At 41.2% G+C, this 12566-nt stretch overlaps 1 protein-coding gene across 1 annotated transcript in view; it reads left to right on the forward strand.

Annotated features, from left to right (window-relative positions):
• The first annotated feature begins 1434 nt into the window (after window positions 1-1434).
• Window positions 1435-12566, forward strand: part of SV2B (synaptic vesicle glycoprotein 2B) — a 41449-nt gene continuing 30317 nt past the window's right edge. Inside the window, exon 1 of the mRNA XM_058156458.1 lies at window positions 1435-1912. Within this exon, the coding sequence (XP_058012441.1) occupies window positions 1435-1912 (478 nt within the window). The remainder of the gene's footprint in view (window positions 1913-12566) is intronic.

Genomic DNA, 12566 nt, shown 5'->3' on the forward strand with positions numbered 1-12566 from the left:
ATGTAAAAGTGTTGGACTAGGAACAAAGAGACTCGGATTTTAGCCCATCCTCAGCCGTGAAATTCCCTGCAGGAAGAGGATGGAGGGCTAAGCCAAGCCTGGGCACCTGAACAAAATATGGAATATAAATGGAACCAGGGATGGGCTGCTGGGGGTTTGCAGGGGTTCGGGAGAACCTCTAGCTAAGATTCTGTGCAGTTCGGAGAACACCCAAATTTTATTTTTATTATTTTTTTATTATTTGAATTTATATCCCGCCCTTCTCCGAAGACTCAGGGCGGCTTACATTGTATTAAGCAATAGTCTTCGTCCATTTGTATATTATATACAAAGTCAATTTTTATTGCCCCCAACAATCTGGGTCCTCATTTTACCTACCTTATAAAGGATGGAAGGCTGAGTCGACCTTGGGCCTGGTGGGACTTGAACTTGCAGTAATTGCAAGCAGCTGTGTTAATAACAGACTGCTTAGTCTGTTGAGCCACCAGAGACCCCTCCCACCTTGCCCCTCCCCTCCCAGGAGTCCCCATGCAGCCCGTTTTGGATGCAGGTAAGTGCAGAGGCTCAGGGAGGGCAAAAAATGGGCCTACCAGAAATTCAGGAAGGACAGAAACAGGCCTGTTTCCGGCCTCCAGAGGGCCTCTGGAGCCTGGAGAGGCCATTTTTGCCCTCCCGGAGGCTCAAGAAAAGCCTCCAGAGCCCAGGGAGGGCAAAAATGCCCCCACTCTGCCATTGTGCAGGAGGCTGACTATGCCATGCCCACCATGGCCACACCCACCCAGCAACCAGAAGAACCCCTTCCTAAACTTTTTGAAGCCCACCTCTGAATGGAACACACACACAGTCATTCTAGGGACCACGGTGTGTTTAAATATGTTTTAGCTGCCCTTTTTCCCCTCTTCCCCAAGATGTTTTCAGATGTGTCTTTTCTTGAAATTCCTTTGGTATTTCTGCCAGGCAGGTTTTGTGAAAGAAACATGTCAGAAAATATACCACGGCATGACCTTTCTCTCTCTTTCAAAGCATTTAATTGTGTATTTTTCTCTTTTCCCTTTTTCTTCTCTAGGATGTGACTTTCCACAGGAAGATGGACCATGAAAGCAAACGATCTGCCAAAACTTACTAGCGCCTGATGAGACGAGCTGCTGGTCCCTTAGGTTTCCTCCCCCACAACATCGCTTGACAGCTGAAGGATTCAGAAGACACGACAAGGCAGAGCTAAAATACTATGGCATGCTTTAGGAAGGATACAGTTCCTTAATTCAAGTTTCATCTAAATTGTGGTGGTTTGATCACATCTAAAGCAAATCTTCAAAGGAAGAGGGGGTTATGCCCATGTAGCTAACTGAACAGGTTAAAATATATCCACTTGCACAAAAGAACAGAACAAACATTGATAAAATATAGACGTCCATCCAGACATACTTGCTCAAGATGGATAGAAACCAGGGGAGCCGTGGGCTTGATGACTATCGCTACCAGGACGGCGGCTACATGGGTTATGCTCCCAACGACCCAACCTATAACACTGGGGAGGAGCCCAATCAGGAAGAAGATGCTCAGAGCGATGCTACCGAAGGCCATGATGAAGACGATGAAGTCTATGAAGGAGAGTACCAGGGCATTCCTCACCCAGATGACAAGCCCAAGCAGAAGAAGAAAGCCGGTCTGTCCAATGAGTTCAGAGATCATGACGAGCTTATAGCGGAAAAGATGGAGGATGAAGAGCAGTTGGCCCACCAGTATGAGAATATCATTGTGGAATGTGGGCACGGACGATTCCAGTGGATGCTTTTCATTGTGCTGGGCTTGGCCCTGATGGCGGATGGAGTGGAAGTCTTTGTGGTTGGTTTTGTCTTGCCCAGCGCTGAGAAGGATATGTGCTTATCAAGCTCCAACAAAGGAATGCTAGGTGAGTCCTACGTCTCTTAAGGAACTAGGAGGGAGGTTGTATAGTTTTCCTGATTATATATTTAAATATATTGAAATGTCTATGGAGATTCTCAATTTTCCATTCTCAATCTTCCACGGTTGTCCCAAAGATGCTTTCTCGAAAGGAAACTGGACTTCCTTTGTTTTTCCTTGAAGACGTTTTGCTTCTCGACCGAGAAGCTTCTTTAGTTCTGAGCTAAAGAAGAATAGAGAACTAACTAAAGGAGACTACAGAACAGTGGTGAAATCTGAATTGGTTTACTACCGGTTCGCTGGCTGCGCATGTGCGCTGCGTGTGCATGCGCAATGCGCACCATGCACCAAATGCAAGGTGCATGCATGCAGTGCATGCCAAAAGGAGGCATAGGGTAAGTAGAACAGCGTGCGGGGAGTGATCAGCTGTGGCGCACAATCTTTTTTTTTTACTTTTAAAAGCATTTTTTTACAACCTATTCGGCCGAAAAGGTTGTAAAAAATGCTTTTAAAAGTAAAAAAAAAAAAGGCTCTGACGATCGTGCGGCTCAGCTGGGATCATCAGCGCTTTTTTTAAAGCATTTTTTACAACCTATTCGACCAAATAAGTTGTAAAAAAATGCTTTTAAAAGTTAAAAAAAGGCTCTGACAATCGCGTGGCTCAGCTGGGCATGAGCGGGGGGGTGGGGGGGAGGGGGCCGGGATTTTTGCTACCGGTTCTCAGAACCACCCACCACCATTGCTACCAGATCGACCGATCAGGTCTGACCCGGGAGCATTTCACCCCTGCTACAGAACTAAAGAAGCTTCTCGGATGAGAAGCAAAGCACTTTCAAAGAAAAACAGAGAAAGTCCAGTTGTCTTTTGAAAAAGCACCCATGGGACGATTATATATTTAGTTTCCAATTTCATTGCCTGCTCTCATTCTTGGGTGGAAGTATGGAGAGGTATAACTGAACCAGCAGAAGGCTGATAGGTGAATTGCTTCTCCATATTTCTCATCCTAGGTCAACCTTACCTAAGTCTTCCCCAATCTATTTAAGAAGTGCTGAGATTGGAGAATTCTTGCTACCCATATCTGAGGGTACCAAAATGTTGAATAGTTTTTTTTAATTGACAGATGGCTGGGGGTAGGATCAATGCAATACATCACTTGTAAACCAGAACAATTAAATCTTACCAAATGGAAGCCACAGAATCCATAGGCTTTCAGGCATGTTATATTATCTATAAACTATTTTACACATTTGTTTGAAAGGATTGGCCTGATTATGATTTGATTTGATGATGGTTTAGTCTATCGTCTGGGTTTGCTCAGTGTGGAATCATAAAATAAGCACAACATTAGCACAAATGAAGGCATGTGCAATCTCACTGAAATTAAAACGAACTGAATTTAGCTTGTTGCATGAATTCAGCAAGCTGGCGTGACACCAACCTGGTTAAGTATCTTGTGTGAACTTAGCCACTGTATATGTCAGGCGGTTCTCAGGCTGGACCACAGAACCAAATTCATTCACATGCATCTAGACATACTGTACAACCAGGTTTGGGAAATTTAATGCAAATATCAAACTGCATCATTTCAGCTGCCAGCAGCCACTGGATTTCATAGTGGTATCCTGAGCAATTCTGCACGTTGGTCTATCAATTCTCATTTAGTCAGATGAAAGAGATTTTGCTTTTGAATTTTCTTAAAAGGGGGAAAAAAAAGAATTTGGACTTAATGATGAACTCTTCTGATTAAGTCTCTCTCCAATAGTCTGTAGGTTTCCAGGAAGAACGAATGTCTTTAATGGGAATTGCCCTTTGTATAAGCAAAGAAAGAAAGAAAAGAGAGAGAGAGAAAGAGAAAGAGAAAGACAGAGAGAGAGAGTGAAAGAAAAGAAAGACACACAGAGAGAAAAACAGAAAAGAAAGACAGACAGAGAGAGAGAGAGAAAGAAAAGAAAAGAAAAGAAAAGAAAAGAAAAGAAAAGAAAAGAAAAGAAAAGAAAAGAAAAGAAAAGAAAAGAAAAGAAAAGAAAGAGAAAGAAAGAAAGAAAGACCCACTATTGAAATTGAAAAATTTAAAAACCTACTAAGGCCACTCCCTTAATATTAGAAGCAGATCAGTGTAGATATTCTTTCTTTACGTTTCACTATATATATATATATATATATATATATATATATATATATATATATATATATATATATATATATATATATATATATATATATATATATATATATATATATATATATATATATATATATATATATATATATATATATATATGTATATATATATATATATATATATATATATATATATATATATATATATATATATATATATATATATATATATATATATATATATCTCCTGAAGATGATGAGTGAGACCTCGTCGAAACGTCGCCAAGATACTCTCAACCTTACATGGGGAAAGACCCGAAAATGCGTATATATATATATATATATATATATATATATATATATATATGTGTGTGTGTGTGTGTGTGTGTGTGTGTGTGTGTGTGTGTGTGTGTGTCTTTGGTTACTCGGGTTTTCTCCCGCGTAAAATTGGAAGTGTCTTGGTGACATTTCAACAAAGTCTCATTTGTCATCTTTAGGCTTCAGCTTCGTGCTTCTGGGATCAATGTGTGATTGCAGCTGTTTCTTCCTTTTTAACTGCTAGAGGGGGTTTGAACTGATTGGGTGGGAGCTTGGCTGTGCTCTGATTGGATGGGGGTTTTTTTGTGCTCTGATTGGCTGGGGGTGTGTCCTGTTTGGGTGGGGACTTGGTTGTGCTCAGATTAGTCTGAGTTGCAGGGGGATTTGAGCTGGTAAGCTGCATTGCTGTTGTTTGGCTTCGTGTTTGTGGTCGTGCTACATCTTCATAGTGGATGTCAGTCTGCTGCATGTATGGATTGGAGGGGTTTGAAATGGCTAATGTTGCAGCTGCGGTCTGGCTTCTGGTCCTTGGTCGTGCTTCATGATCAGTGTGGGTTTGGGTCTGCTTTCTGGGTGGATGTGTGGTGGTGACATCCTGTGTGGACCTCATGAGTGTGGGTCTGGTGTCATTCCTCATGTTAGGGACTCATTTGTCAATAAGGGTGGGTTTCCAAATGGCTGGTAGGCGGGAGGTATCATCTCGTTTGTTCATGCTGTGTGGGTGTTTTTCTATCTTGATGGCTTCTCTGATTATTCTGTTGTTAAAGTGTTCCATTTTGGCGATAGTTCTGGTCTTTTTAAAGTCAATATCGTGTCCTGTGGCTTTAAGATGTTGGACCAGGGAAGAAGTTGGTTCCTCTTTTTTGACTGAGTTCTTTTGTTCTTTAATGCGTGCACTTATTCTTCTGTTGGTTTATCCAATGTATGTGGTGGGGCAGGCGGTGCATGGGATTTCATATACTCCTTGATTTTCTAACTCAGTTTTGTCTTTGGGGTTTCTTAGGATGGTGGATATTTTTCGGTTTGTGCAGAATGCTGTCTTGATGTTGTGTTTGTGGAGGATCTTGCTGATTCTGTCTGTGGTGCCTTTTATATATGGGAGGAGGGCTGTGTCATTTTCTTGTTCCCTGTCTTGGATTTTAGTGAGGGGTTCTTTTTGGATTAGTTTGGTAATCTTATTTCTCTGGAATCCATGAAACCAAGCCCCCACCCAAACAGGACACACCCCCAGCCAATCAGAGCACAGAAGAACCCCCCATCCAATCAGAGCACAGCCAAGCTCCCACCCAATCAGTTCAAACCCCCTCTAGCAGTTAAAAAGGAAGAAACAGCTGCAATCACACATTGCTCCCAGAAGCATGAAGCTGAAACCTGAAGATGACGAATGAGACTTCGTCGAAACGTCGCCAAGACACTTCCAATTTTACGCGGGAGAAAACCCGAATAACCAAAGACCTACATACAATCACCCGCGAAAACCTCAGAAAACAAATATATATATATATATATATATATATAAATATATATATATATATATATATATATATATATATATATACACACACACACATATATGTATATGTATATGTATATGTATATGTATATGTATATGTATATATATATTTCCATGGCACATCCACATAATTGGAGAAGTTTGTTGTCTTGGGTGTTATGTTCCTCGTGGTTAAATGTCAGACATTTTTCTATATGTGAAAATAGATTTGCTGCTCTTCTCACCCACCCGCTGCCCCTCTGAAGGCCAACTTGGCAGGTGTGTTGAGTTCCAATGACGTCTCCTTTTCTGGAGAAAACAGGTTGCCAGACGAAACTACGCAGTAATTACATTAGGAAAACTCTGCTGGGCCAAGCAGAAAACCATGTGACTTGGTTTTCTCCCCTCAAGTGACTCATATATAATTTTATTTCCCTTGAATTGCATTCATTTGGTTCTTCAGTTTGGTTTATTTGTGCTGATAGATACTGGGAAATTATCATTTCCCCTTTTTCTTTAAATGTCTTTCTGTTGCCTCGTAAATCGATATCCAGGCAATACTGCAGCATCTGAAAGTGATTCAATGTGGTGCTTGTGTCCCAGCTGGGATAATTTTTGTTCTTTTTGTCCAGATGTCTCTTTCAATTATAAGCCAGGACTGCAAAGCAGTGAGGTGGAAGAGACAACCATAAGCAGGAGGGACAGCAGGGTATAATAAAAAAAAAAAGTCAAAAACAGTGCACCCCACTATTGTGTTCAAAGTGAGACCCAACTGAGTAGAGGTTCAGCTGCCATCTTGACTTTTTTTGACCAGATCTTGTAGATGCCCATTAGCAAGAATTTAGGCTTTGAGACTGAAGGATAGATGAAGGAAAAGAAAAGAATGGAGATCCATTTTGCCAAGACAGCAGAAACATTTGCTAAGAGATTGGAGAAAAATCTAGGTGTGGTTCATAGGAATGCTTGTAACAAGGGCCATTTAAGGAAGTAACAACACTGAACACCTTGGGTGCAATTCTTGCAGTTCATCCATCAGCTGAACAGTATTCAAACAAGCTCTACTTTCATTTTTAAAGGAGAATGAAGATTGGTGGCATTATTATTTTTAAACAGAGTGTGGAATACCGATATGAGGGAAGAGCATTCTTTATTTGATAGCTGGTGATAATCTAACGTTTGTGAGACTTCCTCTCCTCTCCCTTGAAGTGTCTAGTATTATTAGGTCACTGCCACCAGCAAAGTCCAGGGTGAGAGTTTCATATTTTACCTGTGGCAGAAATCTAAAGAAACTGGCTGCAAGGAAATTGTAGGCAGCTATCTTACTATTTATTACTATTTATTAGGGACACAGTGGCTCAGACGCTGATTGTTGATCGAAAGGTCGACAGTTCGAATCCCTAGCACCGCGTAATGGGGTGAGCTCCCATTACTTGTTCAGCTTCAGCAAACCTAGCAGTTCGAAAGCAGGTAAAAAATGCAAGTAGAAAAATAGGGACCACCTTTCGTGGGAAGGTAACAGCCTTCCGTGCACCTTTGGCGTTGAGTTATGCTGGTCACATGACCACGGAGATGTCTTCGGACAGCGCTGGCTCTTCGGCTTTGAAATGGAGATGAGCACCGCCCCCTAGAATCGGGAATGACTAGCACATATGTGAGAGGGGAAACTTTACCTTATAGAAACCTATAGGAACCTTTACTTTATAGAAACCAACCATTAGGTTGCTAGAATAGACCTAGAAATTTTAGGGCCTGCAAGCCATATCCAGCCCTTTGGCTGTTCCTGTCCAGCCCTCGTGACGTCAACTGAAAATCAAATATCAATAAGTGTACACTGTACACACAATACAACTGTATTGCTTTTATTCTGAAGGCAACTGCTATTTATTTTTTCAATTTAAGTTTGTGCCTGTGTGCCTGTACGCTCTCACGACTCTTGTTGGTTTCGCCCTCTGCAGCAGTCCCAGTTTCTCATGTGGGTAAAATTAATTGCCCATCGCTGTGCTACACTCACATTAGTGAATTATGAGATAGCAGCCAGGAAAGACGTTGGCGTAAAAGAATTCAGAATTCCCATGGCCCAATCCTTGGACCCCATGTCTATGTGTGCGTATGGAACCCAACTGGATCCAGAGACCTGGATTTCATTTCAAGAGAATTATTATTATTTTAGGATGGGGGCTGTCCCTTTATGTCCCATAACTGGGACATAGTACATTTGGCAAGAGTTCAGAATGGAGGGACGGAGCCCCACGTCCCTTGTTATGCTAATCAAGCGGGTTTGCAGAAAGCAATGGAATGACGATGTGTCCATATTAAAAGTGGAGTGGAAAAGTTGGATCACAGGCATTTATATATGTGCCGGGCGAAGGAGGAGAATGGCCTCTGCTTTTAAGGAGCTTTGGAGAACAGCTGGCATGAAGGATTTTCTCTGCAGAAAAGGCTGTTTACCCCGCCCCCCTTCCCTTTTTAATCTCTCAGCGAAGGCTCGAGTCAAAGCAGGGCATCTCTACTTTCCTGATTGCATTAATCATTCCCGTTTGTGACCTGAGGACTGTATGGATCTTACAAGAGTATTTTCCCTAACCTGATGCATTGATCTACGTGGACCATGCTGGTTGAGAACGATGAGACAGGTGGCCTGATGTTTCAATTATCTTCTCGGTTAACAAACCTTTTCTTTGCCTGCAATAATTGCTAGAACTAGCCATTATTAAATTAATATTACATCAATTATTAAATAAATAAATCCGATAGAACTTCTATAATTGGAGCGGTGGGTTGGCCTAGAGGTGGAGCACTCGCCTCACAATCAGGAGGCTGTGAGTTCGATCCTAGGTAGAGGCAGATATTTCTCTCTCTGGGCATGGTGAGAATTTATCCGCTGAATAAATTTCCACATTGGCGATAGGAAGGGCATCTGGCCAGTAAACACTCGGCTCCATTCAGTTGCCCAGACGCCACCCTGCAAGGGATTATGGGGTCATAAAAAGGAGATGATGGTTTGTTGTTGTCATGTCCAACCCATCGCAAACCCATGGACAAATGTTCCTCCAGGTCTTCCTGTCCTCTATCATCTCCCGGAATCCATTTAAGCTCACGCCGACTGCTTCAGTGACTCCATCCAGCCACCTTGTTCTCTGCCGTCCCCTTCTTCTTTTGCCCTCAATCTTTCCCAGCATTAGGCTCTTCTCCAGTGAGTCCTTCTTTCTCATTAGGTAGTCAAAATATTTGAGTTTCATCTTCAGGATCTGGCCTTCTAAAGAGCAGTCAGGATTGATCTCCTCTAAGACTGACCAGTTGGATCACCTTGCGGTCCAAGGGACTCGCAGGAGTCTTCCCCAGCACCAGAGTTCAAAGGCCTCAATTCTTTGGCACTCAGCCTTTCGTATGGTCCAGCTTTCACAACCATACATTGCAACTGGTGATTATGATGATAGATGCTGATAGAACATCTATAATTGTTTGGTTTGGCACAGCAACCAAATAGGACAGGTACAGACTCCAATGGACCCAGATAAGACAGCAGAAGGAACAGTTGCAACCAGCCTGCCCTCCATAGAAGGCCTGTATGGTTCAGAAGCAGTGGTGGGATTCAGACAGTTCGCACCACTTCAGGAGAACCGGTTGTTAACTTTCTGAGCAGTTTGGCAAACTGGTTGTTGGAAGAAATCATTAGGGAAGAGAACCGGCTGTTAAATTACTTGAATCCCATCACTGGTCAGAAGGAAGGCTGTGAGGATACTACAGACCCTTCATATCCGTGGACATAAACTGTTTCAACAGTGCTGTAGGGCATTGCATGCCAAAACAACTCAACACAAGGACAATCCCCCCCCCCTCTTGTGGCATCATTTTGCAGAACGCCTAATTCTCACAGTACAGCCATAGAGTAAATAATTTTACCCATTGGAATGGCTGTATCACTATTATCCTTCTCATCTTCTCTACTACATCCTCTTATTGATATCATTATTATAATTATTATTACTCTGTTGGTTTGCATGAACATTGAGTGCTTCTGTCCAGGAGACAAATTCCTTTTGTGTTGAATCATGCCTGGCCAAATAAAGTTCAATTCAATTCAATACTTTTATTTCCAATATACTGGTATAGCCTTTCACAAGTTGGTATCTAATGGGCAGTGTTGGGCTTCCAGGTTTAGTGATTGTTGGACTAGGCAACAGATTCCCTGAAGTTTTCCTGGCAACTGTGGCTGGCATTTTCAGAGGTGGTCTACACCCTGAAACCCAATACTGTCTATGTTTTTGTAAGAGTCAGGGTCAGGTTTCCGCCTCGAGCCAAGCTTCAAAAGAAATCCAGTTATTTATTAGGAGCTTTATGTTGGCACATTCCCAAGTGAAGCCAGCTCTGACCCTACATAATTTACACCCCAATCATGACCCTGTTTCCCCCTTCCCCCCCAGGGTGTGTCAACAATCACATTCACCAACAGAGCAATTTCGCGGATTGTAGAGATTTAATATTGTAAGATACCCAGAGTTATCACGTGATAAGATGAGTGGCTAATAACTTTTATAAATCATTCATTTATTTATTCATTCATTTATTCATTCATTCATTCATACATTCATTCATTCATTCATTCATTCAATCAATCAATCAATCAATCAATCCCACCTTACGTGTCATCTTAATCTGCTATTTGGTTTCATGGAGTTTACTTCCATGTTGTATGATCTTAGTAAGTTGTCACTTATTTCCTCCCAATAACCAATGGGGACAATAACTATCCTTCCATCCTTCCGAGGTGGGTAAAAGGGGGACCCAGATTGTTGGGGGCAAGAGGCTGACTCTGTAAACTGCTTAGAGAGGGCTATAAAGCACTGTGAAGCGGTATATAAGTCTAAGACAGTGCTATTGCTATTGCTATAACTCCAGTGGCTAGAAGCCCATCAACTATCAGGCTAGATTCCATTAAAAAAAAAAACAACTCCTAAAATCTACAGGTAGCCAACCTGGTGGAATAATTTCTCCAGATTGCCCCAGGAGCAGGAGAACCTCAATAATAATAATAATAATAATAATAATAATAATAATAATAATAATAATAATAATAATAATAATAATAATAATAATAATAATAATTTTATTTCCATTTATATCCCGCCCTTCTCCGAAGATTCAGGGCGGCTTACACTATGTTAGCAATAGTCTTCATCCATTTGTATATTATATACAAAGTTGACTGTTATTGCCCCTAACAATCTAGGTCCTCATTTTACCTACCTTATAAAGGATGGAAGGCTGAGTCAACCTTGGGCCTGGTGGGACTTGAACCTGCAGTAATTGCAAGCAGCTGTGTTAATAACAGACTGTCTTAGCATTCTGAGCCACCAGAGGCCCTTAATAATAATAATAATAATTATTATTATTATTATTTTACTGGTTTATGCCAGAGTCGAATTGCGAATTATTCTGGCATAAACCAGTGCAGGTGGTTCCAGTGGTACTCGGCACACTGGGTGCTGTGCCTAAAGACCTAGGCAAGTACTTAAAAGCAATTGGCACTGACAAGATCACCATTGGTCACCTGAAGAAGGCCACCTTACTGGGATCTGCTCGCATAATTCGCCGATACATCACGCAGTCCTGTATGCTTGGGAAGTGTTCGACTAGTGATCTGTGATACGAAATCCAGCATAGTTATCTCGTTTGCTGTGTATGCTGTCATTTTGTGTGAAATAATAATAATAATAATAATAATAATAATAATAATAATAATAATAATAATAATAATAATAATAATTTGAGAACAAGGCACCACCTTAGAGATCAATACTGCTACTCCGAGAGCTTCCTAGTAGAGGTTCCTCCTGATGACTCATCTTGGCATGGGTTGGAAACATTGGAATACAGAGAGGAGGCAGATGGTTGGAGGGATGATGGCATAGCGGATGAGGTGACATTAATAGGCAACTCTTCAAATCTCTGGTCCTTATTTAAGCAGAAGAACCTTGAAATCCACTCAGGAAAATATCTCCAAATCCACATCTTTGGAAGAACTTTCTAAAGCAAAATCCTCCTTCATGCTGTTGAATAGGAACTGATGGGGAAAAGGAGGATAAATTTCAGCCCAAAGTCTCTTGAAATAGCCAGGAGATGTGAATACCCAAAGCTCTGGAGATGATGCCGGAGGAGCACAAGATAGATAGAAAGATAGATAGATAGATAGATAGATAGATAGATAGATAGATAGATAGAATATGATAGATAGATAGATAGAGGATGATAGATAGATAGATAGATAGATAGATAGATAGATAGATAGATAGATAGATAGAGGATAGAGGATGGATGTAGAAGATAGATAGATAGATAGAATTCTTTATTGGCCAAGTGTGATTGGACACACAAGGAATTTGTCTTTAGTGCATATGCTTTCAGTGTACATAAAAAGACAAAATACATTCATCAAGAATCATAAGATACAATACTTAATGATAGTTATAGGGTACAAATAAGCCATCAAATCATACTAAGAAACAATCAATATAAATTGTGAGGATCTGGCAACAAGTTACAGTCATACAGTCATAACTGGAAGGAGATGGGTGATGGGAACGATGAGAAGATTAATAGTAGTACAGATTTAGTGAATAGTTTGACAGTGTTAAGGGAATTATTTGTTTAGCAGAGTGATGGCCTTCGGGAGAAAACTGTTCGTGTCTAGTTGTTCTGGTGTGCAGTGCTCTATAGCGTCGTTTTGAGG

Source organism: Ahaetulla prasina, chromosome 13, assembly GCF_028640845.1.
Source record: "Ahaetulla prasina isolate Xishuangbanna chromosome 13, ASM2864084v1, whole genome shotgun sequence".
NCBI lineage: Eukaryota > Metazoa > Chordata > Lepidosauria > Squamata > Colubridae > Ahaetulla > Ahaetulla prasina.